Genomic DNA, 23,963 nt, shown 5'->3' on the forward strand with positions numbered 1-23,963 from the left:
AAACTGCAGGCATTGCATTCTAGTAGCCCTACATGTAGCCCACTGTAAATTGTAATGTCATCTTAAACCTGCCCATTCAATATGTACTGCTCCTATGTTGGTCCCTTATATATAACCATAACTTCTCTCCACATAAATATATTCATCTGAAACAATACAAATATAAGACATATAAAAAAGTCCCGTATCTTTCGCAAATGGTTTGATATGATTTTTTTTAGAAAGCCAACTTTTAGAAGAGGGGTGTCCTGTATTTTTTTTATTAACAGTTTATGCATGAATTTGATCATTTTGATTATAATAATTTATTAATTGATTAGTTCTTAATAGATTTCTATACCTGCTTGTAAACTTTTTGGAATAACAGATTTAATGATAATGAATGGAAAGAATTCTGGCTTCTTCTGAAACAAAATGTCTTTTGCTTAACAAAGTAGTTGAAGTCTCCGTTATATAACATCTAAAAATAAATTATATTCGTAATGGTACATTCTCAAAGAAAATATCTGCTTTTCTTTTTCAAGAAAGATGTACTTGATTATACTTATAGTGATACTCTTTATGGTGTACTATGTATATATGTATATATTTACTATATATACTGTATATATTTGTTGTAAATTTATGTTTTGTAAAAAAAAAACAAAACAAAAAAAACTGCACTGCACTGTCTGTGTTTGATTTTAATAAATACAAAGCAAAATACTTTTCTGAAAGGGTAAAGGATTATTTTAATATATATATATATATATTTAGGAATGTTGTCAACTAGCTACATATTTACTTATTGCAAACAAATAATAATAATATAAAGAAGAAAATAAAAATTCAGAAGACAGCTTCTAATAGAGTAGGCTGTCTATGGATGAATAGACACCAGCTGTTTGGATAAAATCACAAATGAAAAAAAAAAAAGTTAAGATTCACTTTATACTTGATAAATCACATGAGTCAATCAAGCATATCTATTAAAGTAATTAAATACAAACGAATCAATTGAATGACAGATAAATACAGAAACAAATGTTAAGACTTTGAAGTATGCTGCAAATGTTGTATTAATAATTAAAAGTGGTTTGGAACTGTTTTATGGATGGGCCATTCTTTTACATAAAAAGATAATCCACCAGGTGTTGCTACACACTGTTCGTGAGAAGATGCAAACATTGGGACAGTAACTAATTCACCAATACAAGTCAAATAAGGTCAGTGTGGTTTGGAGTTCTTATTTTTTGTCTATACAATAATAATAATTGATAAAGATATATAATTGCTGATTAATTATCTATTAATAACTGATATGAGGTTAATCTTAAAGGGATAGTTCTCCCAAAATGAATGACTTTCTTTCTTCTGAAGAAACACAAATGAAGATTTTTAGAGGAATATTTAAGCTCTTTTGGTCCACGCAATGCAAGTGAATGGTGACCAGAACTCAGAAGAATCAAAAATGACATAAAACGAGGCATAAAAGTAATCCATACGACTCCAGTGGTCAAATCCATGTGTTCAGACATGATATGAAATGTGTGGGTGAGAAACAGATCAATATTTAAGTCCTTTTTTTTTATTATCAATCTCCACCTTTGACCAGCCCCAACCAGTAGGTGGCTGAATGTGAAATTGAAAGTCAATTCCATACCAGAATGTGGAAGTGAAAGTGAAAGTGTAGATTTACCGTTAAAAAAGGACTTAAATATTGTTTCTCACCTACACCTATCATATCGCTTCAAAAGATTTGGATTTAAGCACTGGAGTCTCATGGATTACTTTTATACTGCCTTTTGGGCCTTCAAAGTTCTGGTCACCATTCACTTGCATTGTGAGGACCAACAGAGCTGAAATATTCTTTTAAAATCTTAATTTGTGTTCTGCAGAAGAAAGAAAGTCATACTGGGATGGAATGAGTGTGAGTAAATGAAGAGAGAATTTTCATTTTTGGGTGAACTATCTCTTTAATTTAGATAGGGGACACCTTTTAAAATCATTCTTCTTATTATTATCTTACGTGAAGTGCTAAGCAGTGTAGTGTTACATCCAGTATGCAATGCAAGTACTTGTGATGCCTATACTTATGTTCTTAAAGGGTTTGGTTACCCAAAATGAAATTTCTGTCGTCATTTACTCACCCCCATGTCGTTCCAAACGCGTATATATTTCTTTCTTCTGTGGAACACATGGGGAGAGATTGTGAAGAATGTTTAAGCTACTCTTTCCCATACAATAGAAGTGAATGGTGACCTGGGTTGTCAGTCCCTAACATTCTGCCTAAAGGCCAAAGTATACTTTGAACAGGCACAGTATGCATGACACAAATTTCGTCATCAGCACAGTCTGCGTGGACTGTCCACATACTGCGTCAAACCTCTTCAAAAAAGTATACTGTGTGCGATATACGACCCGTAACGCAGAAAACCGAAGTATACCTGAGTCTTAACCAGTGTTGGGTAAGTTACTCAAAAAAAGTAATTAATTCCTAATTACTAATTCCATCTTCTACAGTGTAATTAGATTACTGTACTAATTACTCTGTCTGAAAAGTAATTGAATTACTTATTACTAATTGCTTTCTAAAACCCTTATCAACCTCGACCAGATGAAAAATACAAGGATAAACATGAAACAGTTATTTTAATTCTTTAAAATAAATAATATAAAATCATATAAATTATTCATGAACTGGCCAAAGAATTTAAGGGGGCAGCGTTACATTTAAAAATGTACATTTTAGCATTAGACATTACATTTCAATTTTAAATTCACTATTGTTTTATATAGAATTGTTCTAGTGTCTATACAGTATTTAACACAATTACATCAGAAGTAACTGTAATTAAATGACTGAAAAATTAAGAATAATCCCTTACTTTACTTTTACTTTGAAAAAGTAATTTAATTACAGTAATTAATTACTTAGTAATGCATTACACCCAACACTGTAAAAGACTTGGCTCCGTAGATCAGAACGCTTCAGGGACTTTCTTCCCTTAGTGACCGCAGGGACTTTTATTTTGAAATCTCCTCAGAGTCCAAGACCGGAAGTCATTGGCGACAGCGAAAGCTTCACGTTACTTGCAGGAACACTAAAGAAAGGAGGAAAAGCGGCTAGCGGGACACACACACTGATTTTATTGAGAAAAGCTGTCATATAATCTACAGACGCTGGTATCACAGAAATCATCTCCACTGTGAAGCCTGTGGCGAAGTTCATCGTGGAAGTGAGTTAAACAGAACAGGCTGCTATAGCTACCTAGCTAAAGGTGTTCATCAGGCGGTTAGCTCTATTAGTTCGATAATCCTATTTATAATCACCAATAATCTGGACCGATCGATCGTGGCTGTAATCTGTATTCAATGTTTGATTAATAACTGCGCATCGCGACTCACGAGAGAACCGAATCACTTCATATCTCTTCTCGCTGTTTGGATATGTGTATCGATATCAAGATAAATCGATTAATTATTAGTTAGAAATCAGTTGAACCTGTCAGCGATCTATACAGTTGGCAAGGTGGTCTCTTAAATATGCTGTTCCTTCTTCCTGTTACGATTTGTTGAGGTGTCTGGCCCGCATGAGGAAAGCTCATTCAATGTCGTGAGAAGGCGTTAATTATTTATCTGTATTTTTACGTTTTTTTTATTTTTTATTATTATTTCTTTTTTTATAGGTTTATTTAAATTAAATATATCGATACATGTTTTTATTTCATTATTTTATTTTGATTTTAACAGTTATTATTATTTATTATTATTATCATTATTTTTATTAGAAGGTTTTTGTCTTCATTGGATACCATTAGAGAATCAGTTGTTCTAAACTATTTTCTGTGTTGTTTTAAATGCTTTTTAAATGATAAAAATGTACTTTTGTCATGCCAATAAAGCAACTTGAAATTAATTGAATCAGATACACACACTGGCACACATGTCAGCTGATCAGGATTGATGCATTCACTTAAATGGCAAAAGGTGACCAACATTGCATTCATAAAAAAAAAAATATATATATATATATATATATATATATAAAATCTGACACGATCTTTGGGGTCCAGACCAGGCATTTAAAACGTACATTTGATTCCTCAACAATATCAGATAAGATAGGGTAGCTGTTTTTTTGTCTCTGAATAGGTAGCCTGTATGTAGCCGAGTTATAACAGGTGGCAACCTCCATTGCATTATTTAGAAAATGAAACATGTTGGCCTGTACCAGTGTCTTTATGCTTAATTCTGGGTCTGTAATTATGCAAGTAAATGGCTAAATCTGAGTTTTTTGAGCTTGCTAGTATGTGTCTTGGGTTTCTGTCTGTGTAGGGATGTGCCACGGTGGTTGACTAATGAAGTAGTCGTCCAACAACTGACTTGTCGATTAGTGCGATTATTCTGCGTTCAGGACGAGCATAAGTGGTTTTGTGCCACTATATTTGAGCCTTATTTTTTACTTCTCTCACTTTTATGGTTTTGTGCAGTAAAATGTTATGTACAGTCAGGCTGACTGTACATTACCCCGCTTATTACACGGCTGCTAACCACATAAATATATACATGATCATAAAGTATTGATTTGCGTTGAAATTATGTAATGATGCGAGAAGAAATAAATAGCTGAACAGCTGAAATCCACCTCTGGTTGAGTTGACTGCTCATTATGCATGTTATTACAAGACTACTTTTCAAATAAATTCACATGAAACATTGATTTGAGTTGAAAGAATTGTTTTAGCTTACTTGTAGAGATCGAACAGAGATCCAAGAAGCAGGAAAGATAGCTCACAAAACCCAGATGAGCGGTCTGATACATGGATGTGCGGTTGTTACTGAGAAATATCAGACCACTAGATGGCGCCATTGAAAAATTAGAATCAAGTATATCAGAGAGTCATGTATTAAAGTTATTTAGCCTATATTTTGGTTGAATATCCTTTGCGCTTAGCATACATATATCCCTCTGAAATGTGTCGGATTGGGGTCACGTGAACATAATGGAGCCTAATTATACATTATTATCTTAACCGTCATCTAGTCAATTAGGCGTTCAAACAACCGACTGACTAGTCGATTTTGAAAATTGGTTGTTTTGCACATCCCTAGTTCTATGACAGTACAAGCCAGTGACGGACTGATACATGGGTCGATATTTGACCGTTTTTGATATTATTGTCATCGGCCATTTCAAAGCTTGTCCGGCCACTAGGCCAAACCCTCAAGCAGCTCTATGTAAACATTTCTGGACTTTTTAATCAGTCTGTTTATTTGGATCGTCAACTTGGTGAACGACCTCCATATATTATGGTTCAAAACCTCAGCCATTGGTTTTGAATATCAAGATTGCAGGATTTATGCTTGATATGATATTATGCTAAAGCGAGCACCCCCATTGCACCAACCCTGCTCTTTCTCAGGGGTTCAGGGAAGCATTTCCTCACTGGTTGTGTCACAATAGGAATCCCTCCCTGATGCCTGGCTTCCTCCTGGGCTAATCTCTTTTCAAAAGGTTAATGATTTGAGATGTGACTTCTAATGGATACAGCCAATTGCATTAGTACTGCATCAACGATAATCATAAATAACGACGCAGCGGGCATTAGAAGTGAGTGGATATTTATGCCCAATCATGGGCCTATTTCTTTGGTAATATTTTAAAGGAATAGTTTCTCCCAAAAATGCAGATTCTGTCATTTATTCACCCCCATGTTGTTCCAAACCTGTATGGTTTTCTTAGTGGAACACAAAAAGAGATATGAGGCAGAATGTTAAGGACTGACAGTCTTAGTCACTATTCACTTTCCTTGTGAAGAGTTCAACAAATGAGTCCTCAAGCTCTCCAGCGTCTTCGCTTTGAGACGCTTCAGTAGGTCTTGCTTTGTTGTAGTCATGTTATGCGCAGGGCTTCACGTGGCCAGAGCTGCCCTTGAGTGTGCCTGATCGTCATTTTATAAGATTCTGAGTTATGTGAATCATGTAGTTCAGTATCATTTTCTCATTACTAATCTCGGTTTTGATTTGATTTTTGTTATCAAACCTGATCTTTTCATTTTCAGGTTTCTTAGTGACCCATATTTATAAAAGACCAGCATATGCACATTTAAAAACAAACAATAACATCATGTGCTCTACCTGCATGTGCACATAACGACAGAAATCATGGTATTTGCTTGTCCATCAAGTACTTCAAGTAATCTCACCACTGACACCACCATTGTTGCTATTCTGCAGTTGATCGGGTTTGTTTTTTAGGCAATGTGCTAATGGCACTGAATGATGACTGCATTGGTCTGCACCTGTACACTGATTTGTAGCCTAATCTTAAAGACACTTGTGAATTCTGACCTGATGGGTAACACTTGGGTCACATGGTCTTAGATCGAACATGTATGACCACAATCAGATTTTTTTGTGCTCATACTGTTTTGAAAATATCAGATCTGTGTCACACAGACAGATTTTGTTTTGGACCGCTTTCACTAAGGAGTGCAAACGTAGCTTTCCGCTCCATGTTATAATATCAAGAGGCGTCTCACATGCGTCAATCGCCTTCACCCCCCCCCCCCCCCCCAAAACTCATCTATTGCTTGTCACTACAGGTGTTTTGTCCTTTTTGTTGTGGTTCAAACCAAATGAGGTGTGGTGGTCTGCTGTTATTTAGGCAAAACCAATTGATTGTATGGGCTAAAATGGACCCACTTTATATTAGGCTTCTTTAACAACTATGTTCTTTTAAGTACATTTGTAGTTACGCTGGTAACCTAACCATTAACCTTAACCTCAACCAACCCCTACTCCTTAAGCTACCCGTACCTCAACCTCAGTAGCAGCAAATGTGAACCTTGTGAGAATTTTGCAACAACATGTAGTTACACATAAATACATTGTATGTATTTTTGTGTTAGTACATAGTAGTTAAAGATATCTAATATGAAGTGGAACTGCTAAAATTGTAGGAGTTACTATGTCTTAATATAATATAGCGATATACATTTTTGGCTTATCGACTAGTTTCGAAGTACTCCACCAAGTGATGTGCTTTTAAGTGTATCAGAATAGGTATTGTAAACTTTTCTGTGGTTCTCCTCCCATGACAAATGTTAGTTTCACAAACATTGCAATAAGTATTGGCTTGAAATGCATGAGATTCTACCAACAATGGCATATTGACGTTTTGATTGTAAGATGAAATTTTGGCTCGAATTTTGAGCATCATAGATTTGCTTTCGGTATCAGCAAATTTAAAGGTACAGTCGACTGATAGCATAATTATAATGGAAATTGGCTAATGTTTCTCTAACGGATCTAATATTTCTTCCCTAGAATAATGGATACTCTAAAGTCGGTTTTTGAATGTTCATTTGAGAACTGGTCATCTTATCATTTACTCACCCTCATGATATCTGAGGTGTGTATGACTTTCTTGCTTCACCACAATGTGGGATGTCTCAACTGACAGGAAAATGTGAGATTATGTCCGTAACATGGCAACGCGAATTCGTCACACTAGGACCACGTGAACTCAGCGCTCTCGTGAATTTGCATTCTGCTGCTGACCAGAAGCGATGGTTGTAGTTGAAAAGTACTTAAATATTGATCTTTTTCACACCAAAAGCAATCATGTTGCTTTAGAGGACATTAATTTAACTGCTGGATGACTGTCTGTGATTTTTGGAGCTTCAAAAGTTTGATCACCATCCACTTGCATTTTAAGGACCTCCTGAGCTGAGATATTTTTCAATTTTTCTTCAAATGTGTTCTGACAAAAGAAAGTCATACACACCTGTGATGGCATTAAGGCTGAGTAAATGATGTGAGCATTTTCATTTTTGGGTGAACTATCCCTTTAAATACATTTTTTTTTAACTTGAATTGGTTTAGTAACAATAGGCTACATTAGGGGAAAACAGAGATCAATCATTAGCCTATAATGTTTGATTTAAGTAAGTGTGGAATTTCTGTGCCTCTAGTGTCACCAAAAGGAATTTTTAAAATAATGAAAATAATATGTAGTATAAAATAAAATATAAATAATAGATTTACTTAATTCTGCTTGAGTTTCTTGCATAAGACCCAATGACTGTTTTCAGTCAGGTTTCTCAATGGGCAGACTCCCCATGTCATCCTTTGGTTAGGCAAACAGATAATCCTGCTACAAACTCGTGGAGCAAATGTTGGCTGGTCGGGATGCTAAATCGAGCTAAGCCATGTTTTAGTAGAGCTATGTTAACACTTTTTGGGGAAATCAACCTGCAATTGGCTTACTTATAGTTGTGTATACTGTATAGAGTCTTTTAACATTGAAAAATTACACACATCACCTTTAATAATACAATCATTGGCTTTCAAAGAAGGCATTTCCTTAGATTGTATAATTTTCTATTTTAGTGTTGCAGTATAAATGTTTTAATGCTTTCAAATACACAACATACTCAGGTTGAATGTTTCCTTTCGTCAGTGTGCTGGTAGCAGTGACTGGCTCAGTGGCAGCGGTGCCAACAGCTGTCGTCCCATGAGCTGTCTTCTGGCCTGAGCTGTGTGCTTTGGGCTCCGGCCTGGTTCATCTGGATCTCTGTGCCTCGGGCGCCGCAGTCATGGATCACCCCAGAGAGAAGGAGGGCGAGAGGCCGGTGAGGAGCAGTAAAGTGGGCCAGGGGCGCAGCGGGCACTCGCGGCCCTCCAGCTCCTCTGCGTCCTCTGGGGTCCTCATGGTGGGTCCAAATTTTAGAGTTGGCAAGAAGATCGGCTGTGGCAACTTTGGAGAGCTGAAGCTCGGTAAGGAAAGCAATTAGTATCGTTCTTACTCATAAAGTCTCAGTGGATCAACTTGTGGTAAAGGTTCTTGCTCAAAGGCACAAGACAGGGGTGGGCCCTCAGGAGCTCTGGAGTTCCTGGGTTACCGCTGCCATCGCATCATATGTTTAGCACCTCGAATAAGGGTAGATTTTTTGATTAATCACGACCTTCATTTGAACAATCCCGATATTGTTTCTTAAAATCCCAAGATTTTTTTTTTTGTATTTTTAATTTTTTTTTTACTCCTCGTGACAACACTCTACAATGCAAGTAAATGACTCTCATTGTAAGACCCAAATTTGACACTATGCGACTAAAAATATCACATTTTCAGACATCACTGGCCAGTGATTGAGTAGTATAGTGGCGAAGTTCAGCACCGAGATCCTATCACTGCACTCACGAGAGAGCACAGGATGCTGATGACCAAAATATAGTGACATAAAGAGAATTTCGGAAAACTTCAGAAAACTTTACTGTCCTCAGACTTCACCAAAAATTATAACAGAAAATGTTTATTATGCACTACCTTTTTTTTTTTTTTAATTATGGGCAATAGGACACGGTTATTGGCCGATGCAAATGGACAATGAATGGACAAATATCAGGGTTCCCACTCATCCTGGAAAACCTGGAATTTTGGAATACAGTTTTCCAGTCATGGAAAATTCATGGAAAATTAGAAGAATGCCTAAATGTCATGGAAAATAATTATTTGTCCTGGAAAATATTTTAGTGAACGAATCGCTGTCACAAACAATCTCTGCTCATCTGCTGTCATCTTTCTTCACTCTAAATACTAGTTTAAGTATTGATATAGTACAAAATATGATTTTTGTCGATCCAACAGTGCTGCTAATCAAAAAACAATGACTTACAAACTTTAGACAAGACAATATAACGTATTTACAAAAATGAATGTTTGAATGCACAATTAACCCAAAAAATAAATAAATTGCGATATAGCCTAGTGTGATAATTAAACTGCAAATGTATGTGATTTAATTAAATAAATATATAATCTGCTAGTGATGTGCGCTTCAAAATGAATGTGTGAAGTCGGGCGCTCATACACTCGAAACACTTCATCGTGATCATCACGCGCGCTCTCCTGTGTGTGAGATGACAGAGAGCAGAGCATTCTGAAGTGTGCAGCACATACAGACTATGTATTTAATTAAATCACAGCTTTACGGGGATTAATAACCAAACTGGGCCATGTAGGGTACTGCTTATCTGAAGGTGAGAAACTACTGTCAAAAACAACACAAAACGGCAAAATAAAAGCGTGAGTTAAATGGACATTTTTTGCTTAAATTTTAACTTGCTGGGCACATAAAATGTCCTGAAACATTGTACCATGAAAAGAGTTGGAACCCTGAAATATGAATGGACAAAATGCAACATATCATTCTGTCATCTATCGGGGGAAAAATCCCATATCTGTGCATTCCCATTTCTTGCTTTCTAGTATCAGCTTCAGTTGGTCACCCTTTGTCTGTTTTATTTTCTTTTGTAGGAAAGAACCTCTATACCAATGAGTATGTTGCAATAAAGTTGGTAAGTGCATTTATATTTACTTCTCTCTACCTAAAGCCATATGTTTTCCATATGTTTTTTTATTTCATCATGGGGTCTATCAGTGGAAGCATCAGTTATGATGTTTACTTTGAAAATGCAGTCTTTTGCGATCTGGAAATAAACACTGATGGTTTTTGTTGGATTGTGTTATAATTAAGGGAGCAGCTTAAAAAAGTTCCAATTTACGTGTGTCGGACAGGAGCTTGGAAGTGAGTCATGTCAATAGTGACCTTGTTTAGTCAACTAGACCATTCAGCATCATATTTGAAATGCTCATGTTACTTATTTAGTTAGCTGGTCAGATAAAAATGACTTGACTTTTATTTGTATGGCGCTTTTCACAACAGGCATTGTTTCAAAGCAGCATTACAGGAAATCATGCATTAACAAAAAATGAAACTGTAATATCTATAAAGTGATCATTGTGTAGTTTGATTAAATATGATTGTAAATTGTGTATAGAAATTAAATAATAATTGTATTTAGAACCCCTGTGAGCAAGCTGAAGACGACTGTGGCAAGAAACACAAAACTCCATAAAATGTTGGTTAATGGAGAAAAATAACCTTGGGAGAAACCAGGCTCACTGTGGGGGCCAGTCCCCCCGGGGGATAAACAGCATAAATATAATGCCAATATTAGTTATTTATGTGCAGTGCAAGTCATGGTTTTAAATGTGTAAATTAAGTAAGCATGAAGGTCCATTGTTTAAGAAAAACTTTAATATTAATGACTAATGTCTTTGTAGTTCATCCTGGATTAACTGCAGAAGTTCACATAGATGCATTGTCCTTTGTTAGTTGGCTGATGAAGGCTTTTGTTGGCAATTAAATGATAGCCTGTGTATTTCATTTCAAGAGTGTAGTCCATCAATAAACAAAGGTGATGCAGGCAGAGATAAATTAGGTGTATCGCAGTTCAACCCGCAGGTCATTTTGGTGAGGTTCAGTGGGGTCCATCCTAAGTCCAAGTTTTGGGCAGTGGCATATGAAGTATCCGATGTCTTACAGTTGGAGTTGGCATCAGTTCATCCTCTGAAGTCCATCGTAAAAGACTGAAGTGATGTCTGGCTGGCACCGGCTGCGTTTAGTCGTCATCACACAGAGACACATAGCAGTGGAGTCCGACACCAAGCAGGAACGGAGCTGGATCTGACCAGCTCTGATAACCTCGGGATATGAATCCCAAGGTTGAGAAATGGAAACAAATAAATTTATATTAATGTAGATGCCATTCAATTTTATGCAGAGTTATAGATCAAGATGGATGTTTCTGGTTTCTGGTTCTGGTAGACCTAACTAAAGCAACCTAATTGTGAGTTGAAGGATAAATTAGGTGTATGCCTGGCTAAATAGACGAGTCTTTAGTCTAGACTTTGAGTGAGTGTGTCTGCATCCCGAACAGTGTTAGGGAGACTTTTCCATAGTTTAGGAGCCAAATATGAAAAGGAAAGCTGGTCTGTTGTTGTACTGTATATTGTGGACTCAATCTGAACACATACAATGATTAAATTTTTATTTATTTATTTATTTATTTTTAAATATTCCTATAGGAACCTGTGAAATCGAGGGCACCACAGCTTCATTTGGAGTACCGGTTCTACAAAACATTAGGCAGTGCAGGTAAGGATATCTAACAAACTAAACTGCACTGTGTTTTACATTGTTTCTTATCAATTCCTCTGATGTTTTTGTCTTTTTTCATGCCGTCAGTGTGTTTGCTTGAGCACATTGTGCAGGCATGTGTCCTCTCTGCCTTAAGCCTTAATCTTCATATCCAGGTGCATGACTGTGTTTATACTGCGCTCAAGGCTTGGAGTTTACTATATTCAGTGGCTCAGGGCTTTGTGACAGGGATTTAATGTCATGTTTCTTGCTTTGAAGCTCACAGTTGCTGAGCAGGTTTTCTGTGCATGTTTCCTTTGTATTGGGTTGAGGATTTCTTTCTCCTCTGGACTATCTGACATGTTGAGTCATTGCTTCAATTTACTTTACTACACCGGTTTACTTTACCACAGAGCCTAGCGTTAAATTGAAATAAAATTGAGCACATAGGATCATAAATTAACTTTTGCTTCACCTGCCAATGACTGGTGAATAGAGAGAACTCAACGGCTATCAAGCTTTTTGACTGACCATGACGTTTTGGCATGAATTGCACTCCTTATATTTTGTTTCAATAAAACATATTTTGTCTTTATGACAGAGGAATTTACTACAGAGCTAGGGATGTATATACAGTACTGTGCAAAAGCCCATTTTATTTTCACAAAAGCATTTGTCTTAAAACAGTTATTTTATATATTCTGTTTTTAGTATATCAGAAGGAAATATAAATGTTTGCCCAGATCTCAACATCGAGTCAGTCTGGAATTACATGAATAGACAGCCTAAATAGATAGAAGAACTGTGGCGAATTCTCCAAGAAGCTTTGAACATCCTATCTGCCAACAACCAAGAAAAACTGTGTCCAGATGTACCTAGGAGAATTGGGGCTGTTTTGAAGGCAAAGGTGGTCACACCAAATATTGATTTAGCTCTTTTATGTTTACTGGATTTGTATGACAATAATAGATAAATTAAAACCATTTACAACATTATTTTTGAAGACATCCTCACTATGCAACATTTTTCTCAAGTGCCTAAAGCGTTTGCACAGTACTGAAACGTTTTACACGTCTGATCGCGGTTATTTGATCTAAACGATGATTGGAATTAGAATGCCCAATAACATTTTAATGCCCAAATAAAGGAATTTTAAGCGAATATACTGTATAAATGCCATGAATGGCATGTTTGTGTGTCATTCAGTCTAACTGTGGCACTGAGCCGCACCACGGACGTCAACCAGCTCCTGTCCGGAAGCGCGTGTGGAGCTCTTCAAAAGCGCTCGGATGCGCGTTCTGTCAGCAGAGGCTCGAGCCAAATTCCCGCAAAAATCTAAACGAACAAGTATAAATTGTAATAGTGAACGCAAAGCGCTCTGGTTTCACTTTTAAACAATCGTGTAATGGGAATGTTCCGGATTTTGCATCATGACAAATAAGGCTCGTGGGTTTAATCAGAGCATTAAAATAACGTGTGAAAGTGAAGAAATTGGGACAGAAATGTTTTACTATTGCATAATATAATAAAATATTAAATACATAAAATATATCTAAAAATTATTTTTCCTTTTTTATACAAATATATAATGTAAAATGTATGTAGTTCAAAAAACAACTGTGTAAATATAAAACTGACCAAAACTAAAGTTGACCAAAAAAAGAGAGACTTATTTTAAGTATTTAGAAATATTATTATTTTTCATGTCATTCATAAGTTTTTAAAGCCTTAAAAGGAAATCACATCCCTGTTTTATTATTTGAAGTTAAATATGTAAAAATGACTTCTTAAGGTGTCTGAAGCACACATGCAGAAAAAAGCACACCTTAAGAAATATTACAGTTTATATGACAATTAATCGTGAAAGCCTTTAGAGACAATTAATCGACATAATCGCAATTATTTGTTTGACAATTAATCGTCAGCCAAATTTCATAATCGTGACAGCCCTAATATAAATATATATATATATATATATATATATATATATATATATATATATATATATATATATATATATATATATATATATATATATATATATATATATCTCTCACAGAGCAGCATGGTGATGGTGTTACCGTGGTGACACAATGCAAATTTTAAGTTCAGTGTCGATATGATGGCAGGGCAGGGGTCATGGCTTATGAAACTGCTCTCTAAGATTCACGTACAGTCATTCATGGGTCAACATATTCAAACTGAGTTGATTAGCATAAGATTTTTCTTAGCAGTGAAAAGGATAAGGTAAGGGGCAGGTCTGTGAAAGCTTCTGTTTCTCACAGCAGCTGTGTTAGCGAGATGATGTATAGCCAGTTCCTTGTGTTTGTATTTAATAGCTATAGGCTAGATAGACATATTTCATTATCATCTAAAGGGAAATTCAGAACAAAATATTGAGTGATTCATTGATTTGGATGTCATCCTTTTCACAGGGGCCATGTTAACAAGCACAGTTTCTCTCAATGTCTCTCAGAAATATTTAAAGCAAGCTGACACAGATTTTGCGCCTTATAATAGCGGCCAGCTGATATTGTTTTTTTCAACAGGCAATGCCTAAGCCCGTTTTTTTTTATTTTTTTTTATTTATTTTTTTTTTATAAAAGCATGTTGGCCAATGGCTGATTTAGTGAAAATATATAATTTAATTTATATAAAATACAATCTAAACAATAATTAAAGTTATTTTACTCAGAATTCACTCTGAACATGTGCACACCAAAGTCAGACTTTGGTTAATCGACCAGCATGGTTATCGGCAGAGGTTTATAATATGAAAACCGACTAAATAATATTGGCCGAATAATCGCCGCGACTGATATATCAGTCTATCACTACCACATTGCATTATGTCCTCAAATGAACGCAGTTCACTTGGTATTGGCCAATATTACTGTTTTTTTTTTTTTAATGATATTTTACTTATATCGTTATTGGAATTTTTATCAGTATCGGTCTGATTTGGACATTATCACGTTTAGTTGCCTGATTTCAATTGAATTGAAAATACTACATTGTGGCCATAGTGTTAACACAAAGCAGGCAAAACACTAAGGGGCTGTTCACACGTTTTTCCGTCTGGGCAGTTTTATACAGATTTTTTCTGTAAATGTGCTAGATGGACGTCTTTGATCGTTACAACACATCTAGCTGTTTTTGCAAGCGTCTCGCGACATTTGTAAGATGCCGTGACGAGTTAAAAGGACTAGTGGTTGACCGACATGCGTTTTTTTTTTTTAATAGCCGATGCGGAGATCCAGAGAGCAGTGTGGCTGATAGGCCGATATCATGCCGATATATTACACAATTTAATATAGTTAACAACATATACATAAAATTGCTGAATAAAATTGATAAAATCTTATTTAGCACTATATTTACTTTACATTATGAGCTCATACGCATCTGTCGCGGCTCTGAGATGAGACCCTTTAAATGAGACTGTGTTGCACACAGATCTATTATTGTAGTAACACAATGGCACGTAACAACAAAACAAACTGTGATTGGTCATTTATACGTCTCAGATGGCTCCTTCATGTGCATGCAGGCGATTCTTGGAGCCGTCGCGGCCTTAAGAAACAAATCGGCCAAACGGGAAAATTTATCGGTTGATGCCGATAATTAAAAAATTCTGGAAATCGGACGATTTATCTGCCTCTGTTATGTCAGTCGACCACTAACAAAGATGTCAACTTATAAAAACTCATCTCGAGACACCTGCATTCTGTTGCTTTAATGCACACATTGTAGCTCTTTTATAAGGCAAAAAAAGCATTCTCTCGAATGTGTTTTTGCATCTGTCCACACTGTTTTTCAATTTTCTTCCCTATGTAAACATGTGCTAAATGGATGACTTTGACTGTTGTCACATCCAGCTGTTTTTTCAGTGTCTCATGGAGGAGTCAGGTTAAAAAGAACGTAAACTTTTAAAAGTGTGTCTAGAGAAATCTACATTCTGTTCCATTCTATATATTTTTTTAAAGGATTAGTTTACCCAAAAATTTAAATTCAGTCATTGTTTACTTGTGTTGTTATAACCCCATTTGACTTTCTTTTTCTTAACACAAAGGGAGAAATTGTGAAAAAATGCTGTGCTCAGTGATGTCATACAATGGCAGTTTATGGTGACCACCTCTTCAAGCTTCAAAAGGATGCCAAAGTATAATTCAGAGGTCTAATCAATTATTCCATGAGACTCATGATTGTAATGAAAGCATACGATGAGGTTTCAGTAAACGAACCAAAATCTAATGTATTATTTAGTGAAACTATTGACGGACCGTTGCTCTCTTCTGCACGTTCATGAGACTGCATGAGACCAGTAATTCACGCAGCCCTCTGGCGAAAAGGGACATTCAGTTTTGTTTATCTAAAAACAGGTCCGCCACAGTGATACTAAAGAACAGAACACAGCTGCACACAAACCAGAGAACCAAACTTACTAAATTTGTCTGAAGAGTTTGTAGTCCAAGAATAGATGCATTTCTATGCCCAGCCTTGTTTTTTTTTTTTTTTTTTTATAGCCATAGTACTCAATCATACTGAGAGAGATAGGCTGCATCCAAAAACGTAATCCGTTAACTGCTTAACCGACAGCGTTTATGAATGAATGGAACTCTTAAGGGAACTGGTCTCAAGACAGTTTGAAGAGCATCTTATTTTCATCCTACATCTGTATACAGCCTACGAAGGCAGCATTTTCCTGTTTTTGTTCGCAGCCATAGACAGGAGGCTGAAGGCAGCCACAGTTACACTGTTTCCTAACCTGACGGCAAATGACAAAAGGTATCTTTTCTATGTTAATCATCAGAGAGTTTTTCTTAACTATCCGTGACGAGCGGCAGTACATTCTGTAATTCGCTTGGTTTCTATTTTCGGTAACGCGGCGGATAACCCTGCCTGCTGTGAACTTGGACCGGTCGAAAAACTTTCTTATAACAGTACATTGAAGCTGGCATCTCATGAGCCGGTTGAATATGACTTGATTTTGGCTGAGAATGTTTCACTGAGGTATCACTCTCTTCAGATGGAGTTTCAGAATGGAGAAAAGGTGACAGACATTCCTTTATCCAAATCTTTGTTTGATTGAATGTTCTGGTTAAAAAAATAAGGCTAGGCAAAAAATGCGTTTATTCATGGACTACAAACTCTTCAGATATGTTTTGCTAGTTTGGTTCTATGGTTTGTGTGCAGCTGTGTTCTGTTCTTTAGTATCACTGTGGCTGACCTGTTTTTAGATAAACACGTTTTCACTTGAACACCCCATTTCGTCAGCGGGCTGCGTGAACTACTGGTCTCGTACAGTCTCAGGAACGCTCAGAGGAAAGCAACAGTTGGTCAAAAGTTTCCTTAAATAATACATTAGATTTCGGTTTGTTTCTCACCAAACCTTATCGAATGTTTTCTTAACAATAATGAGTCTCATGGGATAATTTATTAGACTTCTGAATTATACTTTTGTGCCCTTTTGAATCTTGAAGACGTGGTCACCATAAACTGCCGTTGTATTAAATGTTTTCACAATTTCTCCCTTTGCTTTAAGGAAAAGAAAGTCATGCTGGTTTATAACAACACAGGTGTGAGTAAACAATGACTGAATTAATTTTTGGGTGAACTATCCCTTTAATGCAAGAATGCATTCTGTCTGAACAGCCAATAACAAATCATTTTATTATCATCCACAACATAAATTATTATTGGCTAACTGTACGTATTGATTTTGCTAGGTTTACGCCTCTCATCCACACTAGAATACCATTTTCCTCCAACAAAAACAAAGTTTTGAAAGCGCTCTCCATTACTGTTTATTTTGGAAAGCTAACAGAAGCTGATTAGTGTCGATGTGGCCTGATTGAAGCAGAACTCAAACTTGTGATTTTGTATGTGGTCAGAGGTTTCTATTAAGTATGGATAAGTATGTAGATCATGGAGTAGGGTGTGGGGTCAGAGAAGACCGGAAAAGGGTGGCAGCAGCATCTGAGCAGCAGGTAATCAATAATTCAGTACACAGCATTGCTAGTGTGTGCACCACCCTGTCTACAAGAGCTCTCTCTGTAAAACAGTCTTGTGTTTATAATAAGGGAAATATGTATATATGTGAGCAGAGTCTGGGCTGATGTCACAGGCTAGTCCAGATCTGTCTGATGATAATATAATGTGTAGTCTACATGTGCCTTATCTGGGGCTAGTATGTAGGCCGCATTGGTCTGTAGATGTCCTACAGTGGGGTTTGTGTCTCTATGATGAATCAGCACTTCGGGAAAGGTGGCACTCTGACCAAGAGCGTTTCCAGGATGCTCACTTAGTACTGGTATCGCATGACGTCTGAAAAGTAGTCCGCTGATTAAACGGCCTGGCAGCTGAGCTTGTGTAACTCTACACCGGTGTCTTGGTCAGCTCCTCGAGAACCACACTGGAGTAATACCGTATCAGCAGGGTCTCACAAAAACTGTCAAGTCTTGACCCCTAACCAAAGGCTGCAGGGATACAGTATACAGACCTTGTTTTACTCTGAGATACTATTGTGACTGTAGCCTGAAATCGTGAGGATGTGGTTCTGCTTATGTCCTCTACCGTGCAACCAGACCCCATAGGTCTACCCTCCCCCAGGCACGACTGCAGGCTAGATAGTGTCTATCCACTCATTTCTGCCCATCATGGCTACTGGGAAAGATGTTCCATCTAATCCAGGCCTATTGAAACTGGATGTTGCTGATTTTGAAGCTATGAAGTAGGGGTGGGAATCTTAAGGTGCTGTTCATAAAGAGACAGTGTGATTACATAACATTTTTAGATGCATCAAGATTTTTCAACTATTGAATGAGGCACAAATCTTTTGATGTAGATTAGGGGTGCAAAATAAACCAAATAAATACCAAACTGATCATGATAATTGTCAATAACAATTACAATTTACAGCATTAATTAATCTTTATTAATTAATAAATGTGTTATTGTTAGTTCATAATTGATAAACTAATGTGTATGTATACCACATTGAATATTAAAAAATGAATATGTAGAAGTTTACATTAACCAAGATTCATAAATGTTGCAAAAGTATTGGTTATTTTTTGTTCATGTTAACTATTGCGTCAATGAGGAGTTAGCTTATTCATCCTTAGTGTAAAGTGTTACCAGTTGCTCTTTGTGAGTGCAGTCTGTATAGAATTGCATAGTTCTATGGAATAGTCCTAAATTAATTTCTCAAAATGTGTAAGAACCCTCGATTTAGTGTGACTGATTAACATTTTATAAGTAATGTTTTGATGTGTATGCTTTTTCAAAAGAAATTTGAGTGTGTGTGTATCTGTGTTGATGGAGAATCATTTGAGAAAGCATCATGATGCATCAGCAAATCAAATAGTTTTCCCAGCCCTACTATAGAGTATCTAACAAGAGTAGCCTCAGTGGAGGAGGTGCTGTATGTGAATGCATGGTGGACTGCCTTCACTGGAACCACCCGCTGAGCTCTCAGCTCATGCTTTATAGATGGGGGGATGGGGTGACGGAGGGTTTGAGAGTCTCCGGCTTCGCTTTGTGATTCTCACCTCCCTACTTGTGCTCATCAGCAGAACTTGCTGTCAGCACAGGATGGTTGGTTATGATATCGGTATCGGGCCCAATACTGCACTCACGTACTTGTATTTGTTAAAATGCACCAATACCAAAAACCATTACAGTCTGACGTATGAATGTTATTGTGTAAACATTCAGTGCTCAAATTAAAATCCTGACATGTCCTAGTGTGATTATTAATCTGCAAAGGCTGCAGTTAAATGAAATACATACACCGAACAGCCACAACATTAAAACCACCTGCCTAGAATTGTGTAGGTCCCCCACATGCCGCCAAAACAGCACCAACCCGCATCTCAGAATAGCATTCTGAGGTTATATTCTTCTCATCACAATTGTTCAGAGCGGTTATCTGAGTTACCGTAGACTTTGTCAGTTCAAACCAGTCTGGCCATTCTCTGTTGACCTCTCTCATCAACAAGGCATTTCCGTCCACAGAACTGCCCCTCACTGGATGTTTTTTGTTTTTGGCACCATTCTGAGTAAATTCTAGAGACTGTTGTGTGTGAAAATCCCAGGAGATCAACAGTTACAGAAATACTCAAACCAGCCCATCTGGCAACAACAATCATGCCACACTCCAAATCACTGAGATCACATTTTTTTCCCCATTCTGATGGTTGATATGAACATTAACTGAAGCTCCTGACCCGTATATGCATGATTTTATGCAGTGCACTGCTGCCACACAATTGGCTGATTAGATAATCGCATGGATGATAGTTGGTTCCAGACGAGCTGGTTTGCAATATTAGGCAGGTGGTTTTAATGTTGTGGCTGATCGGTGTATATAGTCTGCATGTGCTGGACTCTTCAAAGTGAATGTGTGAAGCCTGCTGCTCATGCACTGAAAACAGCTCATCATTATCACATATGCTGTCTGTGTACTAGATGACAGAGAGCAGAGCTTGCATTTACCTTGAAGCATACAGTACATACAGACTACATATTTATTAAATTAAATCACAGCCTTTTGCTTTTAATCACACTGGGTCATGTCACTGGTTTTCTGTCGTTAGGAATCTAGTAATACCCAAAAGCACCAACACAGTGTGTATATGCAATAGTGACATTTATTTACATAACAGACTTAACAGCCAGTTGGTTTGATAACACATTGAGATCTATCTTTACACTTAACCCCAGGTATGTAGAGACCCAGGTATGTCTCACAAAGCAAGTTTTTAAATTTATTGTAAAGCTGTCTGAACAATTTATTAATTTGCTCTAAATAAGTTGCTCACAACTTTTTTTTTTAATTAACAATTATCCACAAATCGCTCTGAACAAAGACTAGTCCGAAAATCACTCTGAATGTATGACTGGTTCACAGACTGCTCTGAGCGAACTAGTCCTCATATTACTCTGAACAAGCGACTAGTCCGCAAATCGCTCTGAACTAAAGACTAATCCACAAATTGCTCCGAAAGAATGACTAGTCCACAAATCAGTGTGAATGAAAGACTAGTCCACAAATCACTCTGAGCAAATGACTAGACCACAAAATGTTCTGAAATTAGGGCTAGTCTGCAATTCGCTCCGAACAAAAGACAAGTCCAAAAATGGCTCTGAACAAACGACCTGTCCGCAAACCGCTCTGTAAAGAGGACTTGTCTGCAAATTGTTCTGAACAAACGACTAGTCTGCAAATCACTCTGAACAAAGGCTAGTTTGCAAATCGCTCTGAAAATAGGACTTGTCCAAAAATCTCTCTGAACTCATGACTAGTCCGCAGACCTTTTTTTAGCAAACTAGTCCACACATCGCTCTAAATGAATGACTATTCCCCACTAGGCATGTGGTGGTATTCGGTTATCACGGTAATTAACATGCACAATATTATTATCGTGGGCACTTCAAAATAACGTAGATAATTCTAGATATCCTTTTAGTCAAATTGTTTTGAGTAGTTTTTATTCCATCAATAAATCGAGATTTACAACACTGCATGTATGCAGCACAAATGACACATGCGCACTCTGATGTAAACAAACCAGGGTGGACTAGAAGCATGGCAGAAGGAGAAACGCAGCAAACCCTTTATCCGCCTTGTAGTAGGGTTAAGTCAGTAGAGTGGAATTATTTTGAGTTCCATAAAAATGCAGAGGGAGTGATGGTTTCCTTTTGTGTAAAACATGTGGCAAAAAAGTGGCAGCAAACCCGGAAACACCTCCGACATATTTGCGCATTTGCAGTACAATCGATCTGTTCAATTCAGCAAGAAAAATGTAAGTTATCTCCCTCTCCTCAGGACATTTACACCAGGCAATGCAGTAACAGAGCAGTTAAAATCATCAAGGACTCCACCCACCTCGGTAATAGTCTGTTCAGCCTGCTGCGATCTGGCAAGCGCTTCCGTAGTCTGATGGCCAAAACTGAGAGGCTCAGGAGGAGCTTCTTCCCTCAGGCCATCAGACTCCTCAACATGGACATGCCTACTTCACTTATCTCGTAAGACTCATATGCTATAGTTATACTCTGTGACACTCTGCACACTGCACTTTGTATTGTTACTGCCAAGTAACATACTCTGCATCTTTGTACATTCCTTGTTTTTACTAAGACAACAAAGAAAGTGAACTGTTGTTGCTATTTGCAGATAATGTGAAGCTTGCTTTCAAGTAGCCGAAGAGTAGTTTGCTAAAACTCCGCTAGCTACGCAGTAACATCTGCGTCAATGGCAATGTGGCACAGTGATGATTTCAATATTAATTTTTAAGTTAGAATGCCAGGCAAACGTACTTTCCCATACAGTGAGTGAATATGCGGTTATTAAATTTGTAGCTAGCTCCTAGCTATATATTAGCAATTGGCTTGCTATTTCATACATCACTCTTAAAGAACTAGTCTGCACATCGCTCTGAACAAACGACTAGTCGCACATCTCTTTGAATGAATGACTAGTCCACCATTCGCTCTGAACGAACGGTCTGCCCACAAATCGCTCATGTAAAATGCCATGCCGGGACATCTTGGAACACATAACATGATGCCATAAACGAACTGCTGATACGTTTATATGACCCAGTGCATCGAAACAAACCATTCGAACCGATTTGTAGAAAGGAGTCACATATTTCATCGTTAGTATGTCTGAACATGGTGACTGCTTTCCTGAAGGACAATACATGAACATACCCAGACATGATTCTGGGAGAGGTCCACTTTTAGCATCAATCAGCTCGATATTATGCTGTGATGTCACTGCCCTTCCAGCTCATTTGTATCTGCTTAGAGGGCAGGACATGCATAAGTCCTGTATTCTTTTAGATGAAACAACTTTTTAGCAGGTCTGTGATATTAAAGAAGCTGTTGTAGAAATGGCACCATCAGACTGAACAATAGACATTAAATGTAGCCCTTAGTGGTCTATCGGGGCACTCAGAAAACATTTCATTCCCATAAAGGTAAATGGAACATTCACTAATGTAAACTCAGAAGACAGACTGTGACGAGAGGGTGTAAGTGATGATTACTCATCTTCATGCACCACTCCAAAGTGATGGTGTGATCAGTGCATGCTCGCTCATTCGCTCTCTCTTTTGCCCGGGCATGCGGCTCTTTTCAATGAGGAGAGGAGTGACATCACTGCTCCAGAGATCAGGGTCCATCCCATCTGCTCAGATTAACGTGTTATGATTACGCACACAAGTCTCATATTCAAACTCCATTTGTAATGCTCTTATGGAGATACAATGTCAGTTCTTTAGATCTACTGCATGCATATTTTAAAAACTGTTACATCGCGATTAACTATGGAAAATTGTTTAATTGCGATAAAATATTTTAATCTACTGACAGCAGTATTAAACATAATTTTTAATTGTGTTCATTTCGTTAAAAATAGTGGTTGAAACATGCCTTGATTATTTTTGACTAAATTTTCATTGCATTATTCTTCTTGCTTGAAACATTTCAAACGATTTTGGCAAAAATGTCTGTTTGGTCAAAATGATGGTTCCTCTGATTTAAAAAAAAAAAAAAAAAAAAAAAATCACCCTTTTAGAGAAAATATGTTAACAGTGAAACACATTAAAAATCAATAGAATATAAAAGAAATCACATTTTTTTTATTTTGCCCAGCCCTTATGTTGAGTGATGGAATAGTTTATAGATTGATTGGTGCAGACTTTCAATACAGTGTCTCTGAATGGTTATCATTTGCTGCATATTATTTCAAACGATTACACACATTGATTTAAGCGTAATGATTTCTTTTGTTTGCACTAGAGATCATAATTTCAATCCGATCCTCTCAGGTACAAAGAGAGAGAAAAATCTTTCATGTGTGTACACATTCACGGACATCACAGCAGTTCAGATCATGTTACATCGAATAGACTGACAGACAGAAAGAACAAATATTACAGTTAAGATTGCTGTCTTACTGTGTTGTTTCGATGTAGGTGTTTT

The 23,963-nt window shown here is 37.0% G+C and overlaps 1 protein-coding gene across 4 annotated transcripts in view; it reads left to right on the forward strand.

The window, feature by feature from the left end:
- The first annotated feature begins 3,045 nt into the window (after positions 1–3,045).
- csnk1g1 (casein kinase 1, gamma 1) overlaps positions 3,046–23,963 on the forward strand; it is a 57,950-nt gene continuing 37,032 nt past the window's right edge. For all 4 annotated transcript variants that reach the window (XM_051700872.1, XM_051700915.1, XM_051700980.1 and 1 more), the window contains exons 1-4: positions 3,046–3,218; positions 8,447–8,763; positions 10,304–10,344; positions 11,918–11,987. In XM_051700872.1, coding sequence (XP_051556832.1) covers positions 8,583–8,763; positions 10,304–10,344; positions 11,918–11,987 — 292 coding nt within the window. In that variant the 5' untranslated portion in view covers positions 3,046–3,218; positions 8,447–8,582. The remainder of the gene's footprint in view (positions 3,219–8,446; positions 8,764–10,303; positions 10,345–11,917; positions 11,988–23,963) is intronic.

This window comes from Myxocyprinus asiaticus, chromosome 1 (genome assembly GCF_019703515.2).
Source record: "Myxocyprinus asiaticus isolate MX2 ecotype Aquarium Trade chromosome 1, UBuf_Myxa_2, whole genome shotgun sequence".
Classification (NCBI taxonomy): domain Eukaryota; kingdom Metazoa; phylum Chordata; class Actinopteri; order Cypriniformes; family Catostomidae; genus Myxocyprinus; species Myxocyprinus asiaticus.